Source organism: Astatotilapia calliptera, chromosome 23 (assembly GCF_900246225.1).
Source record: "Astatotilapia calliptera chromosome 23, fAstCal1.2, whole genome shotgun sequence".
NCBI classification, from domain to species: Eukaryota; Metazoa; Chordata; class Actinopteri; order Cichliformes; family Cichlidae; genus Astatotilapia; species Astatotilapia calliptera.
The window spans coordinates 24233379-24251084 of NC_039323.1; the positions used below are offsets into that span (position 1 = coordinate 24233379).

The 17706-nt window shown below is 39.4% G+C and overlaps 1 protein-coding gene across 3 annotated transcripts in view; it reads left to right on the forward strand.

Moving 5' to 3' along the window:
* nhej1 (nonhomologous end-joining factor 1) overlaps positions 1-17332 on the forward strand; it is a 29406-nt gene extending 12074 nt beyond the window's left edge. For all 3 annotated transcript variants that reach the window (XM_026158690.1, XM_026158689.1, XM_026158691.1), the window contains exons 7-9: positions 14216-14396; positions 16474-16583; positions 16874-17332. In XM_026158690.1, the coding sequence (XP_026014475.1) occupies positions 14216-14396; positions 16474-16583; positions 16874-16951 (369 nt within the window). In that variant the 3' untranslated portion in view covers positions 16952-17332. The remainder of the gene's footprint in view (positions 1-14215; positions 14397-16473; positions 16584-16873) is intronic.
* The last annotated feature ends 374 nt before the right edge of the window (positions 17333-17706 follow it).

A 17706-nucleotide genomic window follows, 5' to 3' on the forward strand; every position in this document is an offset into this window, starting at 1 on the left:
TACCATATCAAACTGGAAAACAAAGGGGGGGTGAAGGAAAAGTCAAAAACACACGAGGTACTTTAAATTATATACAAAAGCCTTTCAATAAAAAGAATGTAAGACATGATAAAGTCTGCCTTGAGTGATTAACAGTCTATAATACATCACCAGGACTCTAAATAATCCAACATGTATCTTAACTGAAGATCTAGAAGAAGCAACCGTGTGTTTTAACATCTGTATCTGTTTTCTCTTTGCTGTGGAGGCGCGCCGGACTCTATAATTTCATATGTGAGGCTGAGAAAACAAGACAGTTATTGTAGGAGCAGGAGGAAAGAAGGATTTGAGGAAGGTGAGAAAGGTTTTTCTCTCTTTACGTCTCTCCTCTGTAAATCATTGACCGTTGTGCTCATAAACAGCGGTGTGCGGCACTTTGTGTCATGGACCTGAGGAATTCAGGGGCTACGTGGTAAGTAGGCGAGGCTAGAAAGAGGCAGCATTTACACTCTTCAGCAGCAAAGTGATGGAGAATATTTAGCTTCTTGGTCACCGTATTCAACCTGATATTCTTGGTGATATCTAAAGACTCGATATTCAGTTGTTTCCAGTGTTTTTGCTTGGTTAGTGACCGAGCTATTGTAGCAACTAAAATGACTGAATAGTGTCTTTATTTCTACAATTTTTTTTTTTTATGGTTTTGTTTACATTTATCAGAAAATTTTACAGATAAAAATAATATGATGTCATTTACTGAGGCTTTTAGTCATTTCCATATGAAAATGAGTGTTGCCTGCTTGCCTGTTACTTCTTTTAAAACAAATTTTCTATGTTTCAGTAAAATTCCGGGTGAATTTTGGGTGAATAATATATTTCAGTATGCTTTTATCATTTAACACCAACATTTTAGTTAAGTAGCACAGGCCTACAGACTGGTCTGCAACCATTTGGCAACCACCAGTCATGAGGGAAAAATTAGTATTCCTTGACCTGTTGTGATTGAAGGTTGAGGGCAGCAACAGGGAAAAATGACTTCTAAAGCCACAAAAACACAGGCCTACAGACCAGTCAGTAGCCCCCTGGCAACCACCTGTTGCTATGGAAAAATATGTATTCTGCAAACCGTTGGCACAAACCTCCTCCTGCTTGCTTTGGTTGCTAGCATATTGGTGCAGTCATAGTTTGCATGGAAGTGGCAGACTTGTCTACAAACACTGTCCAGCTGATCTCAGAGCTGTAGTGAAAATGTGAAAAGTGTGCTGCAGACCAAAAATGTAGAAGCTTCACCTTCAAAGTAAAAGCTGTTCCTCAGCACTGCAGCCGACAAGTTTCAAAAGGAGCAACTTTTACTTTCAGAGGAAACGGTCTCCATTCCTAGTTTGTGTCACACTTTTTAAAGTTTTACTACCATTCGACAAGTAGTTAGCTCATATTTGCTGGCATTCTTTACTAGCTGTTTCACTCAGTGAGAGTCAGGAATCACAGTCAGCCAGTCAGAATGCACATCAAATATGGCATATGGAATAGGGAGGGCTAGAATGGGCAATAATGGCATTCACCCTGCTGGTAACCCAGTTGTTGCTTGAATGGTGTCTCTGCAACAAACCTTGTGGATGGATAGAGAAGGAAAAATAAAATGTAAAAAAAAAAAAAAAAAAAATATATATATATATATATATATATATATAGATAGATAGATAGATATATATATCTATAGATAGATAGATATATATATCTATAGATAGATAGATATATATATCTATAGATAGATAGATATATATATCTATAGATAGATAGATATATATATCTATAGATAGATAGATATATATATCTATAGATAGATAGATATATATATCTATAGATATAGATAGATATATATATCTATAGATATAGATAGATATATATATCTCATAATATATCCTGGAATTCCCACCAGTGAAGTCATCAGATTCACCGTTACGTGTATGCTTCTGTTTCAAACTAAATCTGATTAGAAAAGGTGAAATATCTCAAATACTTATTTCAAACACTCAGAGTATTTAAATTATTTAAATATCTGAAATATGTTCTCATTTTGACAGTTTTCAATGTCCGTAATGTAAAACTGTCTGTCTTAGTGTCTGTTTGTGAAGCAGACTTTAAATAAATATTAATGGCTAGATGTTCACCGGACATCTTCTCCTGATTCTCTGGTCTTTGTTGCATAATTAGTTCATTTATTTTGTTGTTTTTTAGACTGTGGACAAAGTTGCATTTATTTATTTTAATAGAGTAACTTGTGTCTAAGGAGCTTGAAAAGAAAAGCTTCTTGAAGATGTTTCACCTCTCATCAGAGCTTCTTCAGTTCTAAGAGCAATTCATGGAGAGTCACGGATTTTTTTTTAGCCCTATTGGGAGTGTCCTTACGAGGGCTGTGGACCCCCTATGGATCCTCTGCCTAATCACACGAGCCAAGGTGTGAAAACGGGCGTGGGTCACCATCAGCCAAAGTTTCGGGTGAACACATTGTGAGACCTTGCCCCACCCTATCATGTGACTTACTAAGATCAAATTACCCAAGATGTAAGCGGGCGTTAAGGTGTCTGGGAAGGTATCACAAAACTCGATTATAGATGGCAGACAGTTGGTGTCTTAAAGCCCCGCCCTCTTTTCAAAGATGATCATTCACAGTGGACATAGAGGACTGAAATTAGCCATCTATCTTTCACAACCCTCATAGGGACACTCTCAATAGGGCTTAAAAATCTGGGACCCTCCACCAGTTGCTCTTAGGACTGAAGAAGCTTCTAGGATGAGAGGTGAAACGTCTTCAAGAAACTTAAAGGAGTCCAGATGCTTTTCTTTCCAAGCTCCTTAGACTACAATGACCTGGATCACTGAGAACCTTCGCAGACAGTAACTTGTGTCAGCGGAGTCATTTTATCTATAACATTACGGGTGCTTCACAAGTTTTTGTACAAGAAAATGTGACAGTAACCATTCTCTCAGGATGTGTAAATCGGTGTTACACACATACTCTGTAGAGGTAGGGGGGAAAAAATTGATACAGCATAGTACCGCAATATTCTACATTGTAATATTGTATCAGTACAGGGACACCAAATATTGATATTTTATTAAATGAATTCTGGGAATACTACAAACAAGAGGGCTCATCCCACCTGATAGGAAGCAACCTTTCTGCAAACAGTTGCAGTCTGACTTGGACTGACTGCAATCACTCTGACAGATTGCGCTGAAGGCTTGCAAGTAGTTGCTGTCTAATTTATGCAATGCAAATGCGAAGAGACTGCCAAGATGTTGTCTTTAGTCTGAATGAGTTTTTGTTAATAAGAAACTCAACAAGACTCCATTCAGCTAGCTGACGGCTGGTTGCATTTTAGTTATATTTCTATAGAACAGGAAGGTGGCTGAGTGCAAATGTGATAGTTAAATGTGAATTTCTGTCTATGTAGACAGCAACACATGTTATATTTGATGATTTGATGATCCCCGATAATTATTGTATTATCAGAAATAGATTGCATGCAATTGCCAGCTTGACCCCATTTACTCCCAGACTGTTATCAGTTTGATATCGGTCTGATAACAGACTGATAGGAGACTGACTCTGTCTTATGGCAACATTTATGGCAGGTTTTTAGTGAACGTGTTGTTCTGCTTGACAATCTCTTTTTGCATCAAAAAAATAACTGAAGGGAGATAACGTTATCTTATTGGATAAAGCGGATATGGACAAAGTTTAACTTCGAGGATGTAATTTGCAGTTGAAGAAAGGTGATAAATCACAACATCTGTTATTGTAAAAACTCAGCATGTCGCAGAATGCTAAAAATTTCAATAACATAGTATCAGGAGTGAAATATTGTGATAGTATTATATTATCAGGTGAGACACTTGACAATATAATACTAGTCCCACCTCTAGTCATTGCACTTCAAACATAAACTTGACCTCCATTAAGTCAGTGAAGACCTTTAGACATGAACCAGTGAAGAACAGAACATCATCATCATCATCATCATCATCATCATCATCATCATCATCATCCTCCCCTGATGTGGTAGAAAGTCATCCTGGTGCATATCAGACCCAGCAATACCCACGTACAAAAACTGGCTTCTTGGGAGATTTAACCACCATTGCCACCTCAGCACTTGTGACCTTACTCATGAGATGGTAGGCTGGAAAGTGGCTTGAACCACATCAAAGGTGACGACCCCACTAGAGTTTATATAAGCCTGGCACTCCCCACCAGCTTTTAAAACTCAAGAAGCCTTTCAGATAAGAGGTGAAACATCTTCATGAACCTAAAAGAAATTGGGTGCCTTTGACTCGAGCACTTTCCATTCAACATGTTCTCACTCCCGAGGAGTAATATTTTACGCTAGGTGACAAATCGCCAACATGTTACGCTTCCAGGCACCCAGCACGTTCCTAAAGGACGAGATCAGAAAAATTAGGAAATATGAGAATTGTTTGGAATCAGTCAACACATGTACGTTCATTTTTCTCAAATCGCTTTGGAAAACACTATTTCACGTCATTAAAGCGCTGGTTATGGTTAGGAATAAGGTTATGGTTAGGGTTGGAATACATGGCTGGAACGTCAATTGAATTCAATTATATTCATTAAACACCACATCATAACAACAGTTGCCTCAAGGCGCCTCATATTGTAAGGTAATGGCCCTACAATCAAACAGAGAAAACTTTCTTTGCTTCAGGTTTCTGTCAAGCTGAAGGCACTGGACTCAAATGGAAACTGTTTAGTACTGACAAAATTAAAACTCAAATTTAATAAATAAATAAATATATATATATATATATATATATATATATATATATATATATATATATATATATATATATATATATATATATATATATATATATATATATATATATATATATATAATTTTTTATTTATTTTTTTTCTTGAAAGGAGCATATATGGAAGGACTGATGAAAAGTTGAAATTCTCATAGCCATTAGCAGCCACTGAAGAAAATACCTCTACCTTTAGCTCCTCACATGTGAGGAATTGCTGCTTGTTTCTGGCTTGTATCACTGCAAACTGAATACCTTTGGCTTTGTGGAAACATCTCTTGGGCACTGGGAACTTGTGATGGTGCTATTTTTCGACACAGACTACATTATTAATCATGTAATGAAAATAATCATTATCTACAGCCGCAGTTTGTCCTCTTTACGTAAGGAGCAAAAGCCTGCATAACAAAACCATGTACGTACAGTAGATCCTCCTGCGTCTTCTGTCAGTTGCGCACAGTTTCCACAGGGTTGTCCCTGATCTGGGTCTGTAATTAGGCCCTCTGTGGCCTGGCTGCTTCCTCCCTCTTCAGCTGCTGGTCTCTGGGCTGTGTCCCAGCCTGGACCGGCCGAGAGCAGCATCCCGCAAAGACATCACGAGCCTGCAAGCAACATGAGAGCAGGGGCACAAAACTCGGCAGCGGCAGAAGCAGTAGAGTTTATTGGCATGTGAACACATTGGGTGCAGTTTGCGACTGCTGACTCTTGCAGTTCATAAGCCCATTTAGAGCAGCATGGAGTAAGCATGCAAGGCATCAAGCTGGACCTGAAACGGCTCTAAATTGAGGAGCTTTCATCAAGAAAAAGAGTTTATGGTTCAGTATCAGCTTTTGTCAGGTGTGAGCTTGACTAATTCACTCCAAAACACTGAAACAAAAGTTGACTGATAGAGAATTCACGGGTCCGCTAGGGTTTTAAGCGACCTCTGACAATCGAAGGTATAAAATACATGAACCGGCAAACTCATCTACCGAGACATGCACTTTAATGCATCGGCTTTGCAGGCAGACTTGGAAAGATGTCTAATATTTGCTTGCAGCTGTGTTTGTGCATCTGCGAGCGAATGTACTCCCTATCATTGGACTCTGCTGATGGTGGAGAGAACAAAGTTGCTCTCTGAGGATTTTGGAGAGCCATACAGATATTTATACTTGAAAACATAAAAAAGAAAATCTGGCAAAATCTGATAAGATACTTCACTGTGCTTTAAAACTATTGAACATACAAGTTGTTAACTGAAAGGGGGGAAAAAAGTCCAGTCGATGAGTGTAAACATCCGAAAATATACAGAAAAGAGAGATTAAATTCCATCAACATAAATACTGCGTGTTTATTCAGGAGCCATATGCATGCATTCATGCGTCTTCCGGAAAGTCTTGATGGAAAGTTTGCATGAGCTCTTATGAGGAATCCAATTGAGTTTCCCAGCTGACAAATCAGTGTGAGTGTTCAGCTTTGTGTTAACTTTTAACATCAGCCTAAGGGGAGGCGTGACGACAGTGAGCGGTCACTGAGGACGTGCAGAGGTAAAAGGTAAATGAAGTGAAGGTGTGGATAATGTCAGAGCAGACAAGACCCTGGGATTTATGTAAAGCTGTACGATGCATTTATTTATTTTTTTTACCAGTAGGTTTTGGGCAAGATACTAGCCCCGAGGTGCTCTCCGATGCATTCATCTGACTGTGAATGTGTGTGAATGTTAGATAGAAAGCACTTAGGTAGAAAAGGCATATGAATGGGTGAATGAGGCATGTAGTATAAAGTGCTGTGAGTGCTCAAGCAGAATGGAAACACGCTTTCTGAGAACCAGTCCATTTATCATCTATTTGTTTCATTTCTATGTTGTTCTGTGCTTTTATTTCAACATATCAGCGGGAGAACCAAAATAAGGGTCAGAAGCTTTTGTGAAACGTTTTGACTGACATTCACAATCGGCACGACTGCTGAAAGGCTCAGATGACGCTTTACTTGTTGACTTCTCGCTATGTCATCATATTGGGCCTAACACTTGAGAAGTTGTTATTGCCCTTAAAGGTAACACGATGTCCTCATTACTCCGGCCTCTGTGTGTGCCACTCTGTGTGTGAGGAGATGCACTTAGAGCGAGATTGAGAGCATCCATCCATCCATTTTCTTCCGCTTATCCAGGGCCGGGTCGCAGGGGCAGCAGCCTAAGCAGAGAAGCCCAGACCTCCCTCTCCCCAGCCGCCACCTCCTCCAGCTTATCCGGGCCAGCCGAAACATGTAATCTCTCCAGCGTGTCCTGGGTCTGCCCGGGGCCTCATCCCAGAAAACCTTGCCCAGGAGGCACCCAGGGGGCATCCTTGTCAGATGCCTGAACCACCTCAACTGGCTCTTTTCGATGTAGAGGAGCAGCGGCTCTACTCTGAGCCCCTCCCGAATGGCCAAACTTCTCACCCTATCTCTAAGGGAGAGGCCAGCCGCTGCACCAATCAGTCTGTCGATCTCCCGCTCCCTTCTCCCATATCTCGCGAACAAGACCGCGAGATACTTAAACTCCTCCACTTGGGGCAGGAACTCATCCCCGACCCGGAGTGGGCACTCCACCCTTTTCCTTTACTGCAGATTTATTATTTATTTATTTAACAAAGTTATGCACATAAACACCTCAGTGAGGATTATACGTTAGTAATTTAGCTCGGGTGTCAGTAGACAAGGACATTGTATTATTACCTGAAAAGATTCTATAAATGCATCCTTGTTATCAGCATGAGGGGAAACTGTAGAATGACTATGAAGGTCCAAATTTAGACCTGGAAAATTGAAAAAATAGAAAAATACGTAGACTTTAAGTAATTTCTTTGTGTGGACAGTAGTGCTTTAAGCAGATTTCAACAGTTGATATTAGTGTTTTAAGGGAGCCGGAGGGGAAAAAGGAGAGTCTGAAAGACTTTAGAAGAGCTCAGGCCAATTCGTTGTTACTTGTTTTGTTAGACGCCCAATTAGCAGAAATACCAGTGAATCACCTGACTTAGACGTCATTCTGTGCAGATCTTGAGATTGTAGTTGCAGCTTTTTAGATTTTATTTTCTTTCTTTTTCTTTTTTTTGCTGATTAGTCAGGACTCATTCATCAATTTAAATGTGCCTTTTGTTTCCAGAGGATGTGAGTGTGAGTGTTCAGGGTTCAAACATACGATTTCTGGGATTCGGGGCAGGAAGTTGAGGTCACGATGAGAGAAAACGAGGTCGAGAGGAATGAGGTGAGCGTAAACATGAGGTTGGGGAGGATGAGGGAGAGTGAGTGTGAGACTCTGAGGCACCATACCCCTCCTCTTAAAAAACAGCAGCAGCGACTTGTCTAAAATCAGAGCTGTTTACCTGCTAATAATAGAGAAACACCAGCACGCTGCCAACTCTTCCACCCGTCCTCTCATCGCCTTCCCCACACATGATGCTTTACTGTAGGGCAGCCATGGGGGAGGGGCTCAGGAGGCATGGCCTCCAGGTGAGCGTTCCTTCTCCTCGTGGACTTTGCTCTATCACAATAGCAGGGAGGAGCTTTCCCGAGCTTAGCTCTACAAAATGGTCAAGAGGTTATTGACCTGCTGTAATCTCCTTTTTTATTCCTTGTCTGCTGTTTTCTTTTCTTGCCAACAACAGAAGATAACAATCCTGCGGTTGCTGTGTTCACACCTCGGGAGTCACATTCGTGCCGTTCCTCAAATACAGAAGTATGGAAGCTAATTTGTACACACCAGAAATAAATCAATAACCCCCCCCCAAAAAAAAAACAAACAAACAAAAAAAACAAACAAACAACTGCATTGACTTTGACTGAAAGCAATCAGTTATCATTAAGATAAGGTAAAAGGCACAGACCAAAAGACGGGTAAAAAAAGAAACTTTTTTAAAACACTCAATAAAATAAACAAAAGGACACAAAAGAGAACAAAGGAGGTGGAAAAGTGAAAGTTGGGACTGTTTTTAAACTGAGAACTTTTCAGGATTGGAAACAACAGGGGAACTAGAAACGGGTAATGGAAACTATTGGACATCGATTTAAAAAAAACATAGAAAGACGAGGCAGAGGAAGGAACAGACAGGGGACACTGAGGGAACTAAACGCATCAGAAATAAATTCAACTAAACAGGTTAATAAACCGAGAATTTAAACCTGAAAAAATATGTGAGTTTATGGGGACTGACTATTAGAGCTTCCAGTAGATATTAAAGGAACTGCAGATTTCAGTAGTTCTTCTTTTTTTCATAGAGGTTGCTGTTTGTGTTGTCCATCCATCCATCTTCATCCGCTTTATCCGAGGCCGGGTCGCGGGGGCAGCAGCCTAAGCTTGTGTTGTTTCTTTCCAATTTTCTTTTTTGACATACAAATGATCTGATATGAAATTGTCAACATCCATAGTTTATAACTCAGAATTTTAATAATATAATTTTCATTTAACATGACAGACTAAAACCATTTTTTGTAGCAGGCTGTAAGGATGTTTTTTTTTTTTTCTGGTGTGAAGTTGAGCATTTTAACATGAGTCTATGGAGACTGATTCAATGTTTGGAGTCAGCTTCAGGTGGCCATTACAGGAATTGCAGCTTTTGACAGTTCAGTGTAAGTTTTACTTGTTTAAACGCTGGAGGCTTCTGCTTGATGAATAAAAATGAACACTTTAAGTGACAAGCGGCATCAGTACTGAATGTTTTAGTAAAGTTAGCAGCAATTTATTGCTTTATCACCAATCCAACAGGACTGTTAGTCTCTGTCTCTAATGATGTATAATATTATATAAAATGAAAATGTGCTGAGTCTCTATATTACAAGTAACTGGTGTGATAAGGACTCAAATCTCTGGTTGCATCAGGAAGGGCAGCTGAAAGAATCGTATATAAAAATGGTAAATATAGTTACATTTTTACTAACAACAAGTAAAATGTATATGAAGCAATGAAGCCACATTAAGTAAGGCTTTTAGCATCAATATTTTAGCATTTTATACACATCAGTTCTCGCAGTGTGCCATTAACACTTAGTGGTGGAGGCTGAAACTAAGCCTCTTTATGTTGACGCATTGTTCTGTTAAAATCGAATTAAAATTCATCTGCTTTTTGTGACACCTTCCATGGAGCAAAGAGGAGGGATTTAAACTAGTTTTAACATTTGATTTTGGCGCTTCGGGGCCTCCAGATCCAACAAATTGATTTCAGCATTTCACATCAATTAATATGAAGTGAGTTGGTTTGCAGCTTGAGAGGAGGAGGAGGAAGAGGAGAAGGGAGGGAGAAGGTGAATAAAAAAGCAAGAGAATAAGGTCTGCTTTCTCCTGCTTTCTCTCCCCTCAGCACATTGGTTTCTCTGTGCCCAAAGCAGAAATAAGCCTCGCCAGAGTGTACATTTATTTTTACGATATTTAAACAAACAAATAACGAAAATAAATCAATGTGAAACCTCGAAACCTGACCAAAGTGTGTTTAGGAGCCCCTCTGCTCTGACAGCGAGCGGGGAGACCACCAATTTCTCCTGGTCAATATTTGAGGAGCTAATTTGGAGAGTTTGTCCTCCATTTGAGAGAAAAAGAAGGATTTATTGAATGGTGAGTGTTTTTCTATGTGCCAGCCGTGCGTTCGCATAATGTCACAGGAGTTTACCTGAAGCCTTATCTGTCAGACAGAGTGTGTGTGTTTGTGTGTGTGTTTCTGTTGTTACTGCTCGCCGCTCTACCTGCAGTCAGCTGGGCCAATAATGTAGCTTTGATTAGAGGCTTATCGCAACCCCGACACACCCTCAATCACACCTCAGACATGTGACTCCACACAGCAGGGCCATAAAGCAAATATGCCCCAAAGGCAGGGGCTGCAAGTCACTTCTATTGATTTATCAGCTTTAATTAATGGAAGGGGCAGGGTGAAAACTAACACCTGAAACTTGCAAAATCTCATCAGAGTCTAAAAATAAAGACACATAACTGTGACTTGCCCTTCCAAGTTTGTTGTTGAGTAGGCTTAAAAGGTTTTAAGGTGGGAAAACTGAGTGTACTCCTGTAAAAGTAATATAAAGCATATTTAAGATTTACTGAAATAATAAATGGAGAATTAAAACTAATGACAAAATTTAAACTTCTTGGGGATCTTATGTTATATTAAGGAAAGCTAGTGGCAGGCAACAGGAAAATCAAAATAGAAATATAAAAATACCTGAGAAATGACTCAGATGTTCACTTTTTATTACTTTAAGCAGTCAGGAATTTAAAAAAAAACATATAAAATCATCCCCCTGACACATAAAACCACTTCCAGTTTAAGAATTTCAGACTTTATGATCCATAAAACGCTGTTTAGTTGATTTTTAATTTAGTTATTTGGAATAAAAATTCCAAGTGAGGCACCTGACATGCTAGCTATACATGCAGAAAAACTGCATGTATTCAATGCCAGTTACTTAGCACCCTGTCACAAAAGCACATTATTTGTTCCCTTTTCCTTAGTTGAATTTCTGAAAAATGTCAAAGATAACACAATTTGACAGACATAAAATGCTATTTTTGCACCAACAAGGTGATTCCCAACGAGGTATTAGCTGAAAACTTGTCATATCTCAGCGTGGTGTGCACCAAAATTGAAGCAGGGAATTAGTCTGTAAACTGCATTTGTTTCTCAGTAAGAATAATTCTACATTTTCAAGCTAGTTATTGAGTACTAGCATTTCTCAGAATATAGCTGATATTTAGCTTTAGATCAGAGGAATATTTCAAAGAGTCTACATACTCTAAGTGAAGTGGCAGCATATCTTACTGATGAAGAAATGGGGAAATCTAGTATTGGATAAAGAGACTCTGTCAGAGAAACACTCTGATGGGTTCTCCATAAATTGAAGGCTTTACCTTAGTTTTAGTTATAACATTCACAACCTAGTGTCCAAGGTATGCGAGACATTGCTTAAAATCTCCAGCTTTACCTCATGAGACCCTAACCCTCTGCTTGATAATCAACCAGCTCATATTCCAAGCTCAGCCTTAAGGTAAACTCAGGCTGAGCAAAAAGAAAGTTTCTGTTTATTGGTTATGGTCCTTCATCAGTTAATACTAGACAGGACACTGCGGAGTTTGAAGCATCATTTGTGTACCTAGGGTCCGGAAACTGGGAAACTGTAGATATTTAAATATTTAGCTTCATGAGTTACGCAGACTGGAAACAAAACTGTTGATGGGATCGAACTACAGTGGCTTGCAAAAGTATTCGGCCCCCTTGAACTTTCCCACATTTTGTCACATTACAGCCACAACATGAATCAATTTTATTGGAATTCCATGTGAAAGACCAACACAAAGTGGTGTACACTTGAGAAGTGGAACGAAAATCATACATGATTCCAAACATTTTTTTTTTCAAATAAATAACTGCAAAGTGGGGTGTGCGTAATTATTCAGCCCCTTTTGGTCTGAGTGCAGTCAGTTGCCCATAGACATTGCCTGATTAGTGCCAATGACTAAATAGAGTGCACCTGTGTGTAATCTAATGTCAGTACAAATACAGCTGCTCTGTGACGGCCTCAGAGGTTGTCTAAGAGAATATTGGGAGCAACAACACCATGAAGTCCAAAGAACACACCAGACAGGTCAGGGATAAAGTTATTAAGATATTTAAAGCAGGCTTATGCTACAAAAAGATTTCCCAAGCCTTGAACATCCCACGGAGCACTGTTCAAGCGATCATTTAGAAATGGAAGGAGTATGGCACAACTGTAAACCTACCAAGACAAGGCCGTCCACCTAAACTCACAGGCCGAACAAGGAGAGCGCTGATCAGAAATGCAGCCAAGAGGCCCATGGTGACTCTGGACGAGCTGCAGAGATCTACAGCTCAGGTGGGGGAATCTGTCCATAGGACAACTATTAGTCGTGCACTGCACAAAGTTGGCCTTTATGGAAGAGTGGCAAGAAGAAAGCCATTGTTAACAGAAAACCATAAGAAGTCCCCTTTGCAGTTTGCCACAAGCCATGTGGGCGACACAGCAAACATTAAAAAGAAGGTGCTCTGGTCAGATGAGACCAAAATGGAACTTTTTGGCCAAAATGCAAAACGCTATGTGTGGCAGAAAACTAACACTGCACATCACTCTGAACACACCATCCCCACTGTCATATATGGTGGTGGCAGCATCATGCTCTGAGGGTGCTTCTCTTCAGCGGGGACAGGGAAGCTGGTCAGAGTTGATGGGAAGATGGATGGAGCCAAATACAGGGCAATCTTGGAAGAAAACCTCTTGGAGTCTGCAAAAGACTTGAGACTGGGGCGGAGGTTCACCTTCCAGCAGGACAACGACCCTAAACATAAAGCCAGGGCAACAATGGAATGGTTTAAAAGAAAACATATCCATTTGTTAGAATGGCCCAGATGACATCTGACCTTAACTTGACATGTGAAAGCAGCTTCTGCTAAAAATATTCTCAGAGATAAATAGGATAGCTAGACAGAGTATATTTCTCAAACAGTGGTTCGTCCTCACTGACTTTCTGCTACATTCAGAATTTAATTTAAAGCTCGAAGCACTGAATCATCAGGTCGCATCTTAGTATGTTAAAGACTTACTAGTACTATATCACCCCAACAGAGCACTTCGCTCTCAGACTGCTGGCTTATTTGTGGTTAGAGTAAGTTTGAATGAATTTGAGTGAGTAGAATGGGAGGGAATGCCAGGGCGCTGTACTATGTAACAGACACCCTTTGTACTGTGATGATCCTGTGTCACATTTAGCCATCTTTTAATCAGTGTAACTGGGAGCATCTGGAGCATTTAGGTCTCTCGATCTATCCACCATAGTGTTGGTTTAGTCCTAGTGTTTTTAATTTTGCTTCTCTTGGTTAATAATTGGTACACTTTGTCTCTCTCTCCTGTTATTTGTCATGGCTCATGAGTTGCATTATGACAAATTTGGGGGCTTGTCCAGGATTCTTACATGGGAGTTTTTAAGGTTCAAACATCCCATTTTGGTAAATCTTCCATCAGTTATGGCCCTAGTCTTTTTTTTTTTTTCTATAGTTTGTTTTGTTCTTGCTCCCTCTTTGTGCTTCTTTTTCCTTTTCCACGTAACCAGTAACAGTAGATGGCTGCCTCTTTTTTTAATCTCTGAGTGCATATTGCACTTTTTAAAACTACATTGCATCTAAAAGAGCAGCATCTTTTTGTTTTCTTTTTTTTTTCATGCATGGAGGTTAATTCCTGTTTTAATATATCCGTTATCACACCTTTCAGAGTTTGCATAAAGCCTTGTTGAAAGGTTCAAGGGTTTATAACACATTTAGGAAAATCTGGAGCTTGAACAATTTTTACCTCTGACAACACTGGAGAAATAATAAGACATATGAAACTTTTAAGTACTTTGAATCTTTGCCAGTTTTTCACGCAGGTTTTGCCTCGTTCTGTTTCTCTCCATCAGGCTCTTCCTCTGCTCTGTTCTGAACAACAGGAAGCTCTGGGCTTCGATGGCGATCTTCAGGAGCTATACGCCGCCATCGTCACTCACGGAAGTGCACGAAAGCGCAAACTGTCGGAGCAGCACTCTGCTGAGGAGGTCGAACACGCCAACAAGGAGCCAGAACTCGTCTTAAACGCTTCAGGTGAACATTACAGCTTCACAACTGCGCTGAAGTTTAATGGTCAAATTTAAAGATTTAGTCAGGTTTATGTGAGCATTTAATATTTCCTCTTTATCTTCATCAAAGAAATTGCATTGTGATAGTTTTGGTTGTATATTTTTGATTTTGAATGCATACATCTGCACACTTTGCAGATGACAGTTTGCATATTGAGGCTGATATCCATTACAAAAATCTAAAAAGTAAATAAATGTGTTGAATCCAAGAGAAGAACTGCCCTACTGCATGAGGAGATCAGAAGTGGTAGAGAGGACTGTAAGAGAGTGGAAAGCCGTGTGATAGGAGTGACTGATGGGTTGAAGGTGGGTGTGGGTTTAGATCAAGGATCGACTCTGAGCCCCTTCTGTTTGCAGTAGTGATGGACAAGCTGATAGATGAGGTCAGGCAGGAGTCTGCATGGACTATGATGTTTGCAGATGACACCGTGATCTGTAATGACAGTAAGGAGCAAATGAAGGAGAGCCTGGATAGGTGGAGGTATGCACTGGAGAGAAAATGAATAAAAGTTGGTAGAAGCAAGATATGTGTGTGAATGAGAGGCAGACAGGTGTTACAGTGAAGGTAGATGAGCTTAAGTATCTGGGGTCAACCAGATACTTAAAAGCGTGTCAGGGGCGATTTGTAACAGAAAGATGGCGGCAAGAATGAAAGGGGAAGTTTACAACATGCAAACGTAAAGGACAGGGCAACTAACAACTGTTCATATAAATAAATGTTCATAAATACAGAAGCAAAATAAATCAGAACACCAGTTTACATTTTCAGTTTCCTATAATGTGCTAAAACATCTGTCACAGCCTTCAGTTTGAACAGAAGTTAGTTTATAACAATGTGAAGCAGTGAGACATGGTTTCTAATAGATATTGGAGATAAAGGTTATTCAATGTAATAAATACATATGCCAGGTACAGAAGTTAAACCCCTGTATATGGGAGTCAGCTCAGGTCATAACAACCAGCTGCATTTGTTTTTAAAAACTCTCCTGTGTAAAAACAACAAACTGTATATAAAAGATGGACATAGCCACCCATAAGTTATCCAGTGGTTTTGCATTTTCAACTTTAGTGGAAAAAAAAAAAGAAGAATAAAATCCCTTCAAATCATTTTTTGTTTTTTGTGTTTTTTCTCCCAATCAGCTGATCTGTGTTGATGAGTTGATACATCATGAAAATGGGAGCAAATGATGTGTTTTTGTCACAGGCTGCTAGTAACAAAGTGTCTGAGGATGCAATTTAAAATGGTTTCTTCACTGAGTTGTCTGTTTAGTGCACTTTAGTTGCTTAAGATGATTCATAGGTCATAGTGTTAAATAGCTTAAGATACAAAATCATTCCTCTGAAAATCATCAGCTATAAGGACTCAACTGAAAATTGGTGAAAAGGGGGCCAGTGTCTTAAGAAAACCTTTGCCGGCAGAGCGACTGGTCAAAAGCACTTTTAAAAATTACAAATTGCAAGCCTGGCTGCTTGGAAGCAAAATATAAAGAAATGAGGAGTGGATCAAGACTTTTGCACAGCACTGTAACTTTGGAATGAAAACAATCAGTTTAAGCATCAGCAGTACAAACACACTCCAGTGGTCCAGTTTAGTGACTCCAGTTAGCTGTGATGAACCCTTTAGGCAGCAAACCAGCTGCTGTCAATCAAAGAGGAAACGATGCTAAGTTTTAGCCTCAGCAAAATCCAAATGTGTGAGGTATGAGATCCATCTAATATCAAGGGTTAAACTATCTTTAGAGACTATGAAATTCTTTGCATCAGGCTGTAGACATGTTTATATCTGCTATAAAGAGTTGGACATTCGAAGATAGGAGTCTGTGGGCATACAGCCACGAGTGGACACTAGCAGGTGTTAGTGTCCACTCCTGCAGCAGGTCTTTTTTTTTGTTTTCTTTTTTCTTTTTTGAAATCTCTAGAAATTGCTGATCGGTTGTAGTAGCAGCAAGTTTAATCCTGATTTACTGATGGCAGATTTGACATGTTGGTGCTTCTCTGAGTCATTATTTAGTTTAATAAACATCTCCATCCTCGTCCTTCAGCCGGCGGATCTGTCAGCAGTGAATCGGCTGATGGGAATGAAAAACAGACCAACAACGGGGAGCCGGAAACACGTGGAGCCAAGATGGTCAACAGACCCAAAATGCAGCAGGTACAACAGAAGACTTTTTTTTTTTTTTTTTTAAGATTTGACCAATTAGGGTTATTTGTAGGGGAACAAATGCAACAAAGCTGGAGATTAAAAGAGATTTTAAATCCAAATTCATCAGCTGGGATCTACAATATTCAAATTACAAGTCAGCAGATAAACTGTGAAATGCGTCTCCTGCTTAAATGCTTCCTTGGGGAAGAAAAAAGAAGAGATTGAGTGATTTTAAAAACAGGAAATTGGAAATAGACTATGAAAAACATTCCTCCTTTTGTGTTTTTTGTCTTCCTCAGTCTCTTCCTGTCACATCCACCGCTGCAGAGCGACCGGCCTCCAAACCGAAGAAGAAGAAAGTGGGCCTGTTCAGATGATCTCGAGCAGTAGGACGCACACACAATTACGAATTTAGAAAAAGTGCCGTCCTTTAAAAACACTTCTTATTGAATTTTTACACTCTTGAGGACATTTTTACAAACCTACTTTTAAAAATGTTTAGATTTTAGACTAAAAGTGTCATTAAATAAATACTTTTTTCTATTTTTACCATTTTTGTTAAAAATAGAAATAGAAAAACCACTGTGGGATCAGGTTTTCTTTTTGATGATTGTACTGATGACTGACAGCTGGTAGGTAGGTAATTTCTTGTTCTTTTTAGGTTTTAATAAACTATTAACCTTCATGTATCTTTAACTAGGTGTGAAATGTTTTTAAAGAAGTCATATTGCCAATTAAAGGTATACATGTATTTTTAATGGGTGTTTATGTTTGTTATTTGTTATGTAAACCACAGAATTTTTTTAAAAATTGAACATAATAAGAGATTAAACTCAAAAACAGCTTTCGAAGGAATATTAAGTTTTTAATGTTATAAAATAAAAGCTTCAACAACTTTTCACTAAAACTTCAGGCTTCTATTTTTCCGCCAATCTTAAGTAGTTGCTTTCTCCGTGACCCAGACAGTCGGAGCACAATGAGCAGACAGCGGTCGATAGAGGAGCCGCTCTCCTTTTTCAGGGCTCAGTGAGATGTTGACTCAAGGTGTTGCAGCATGTCGGGAATGCTATTGAAGTTTTAGTTTGAGAAGTCAGTGTTTGCTTGCATGGCTCCAAAGAGTTTCTGTGTGAGA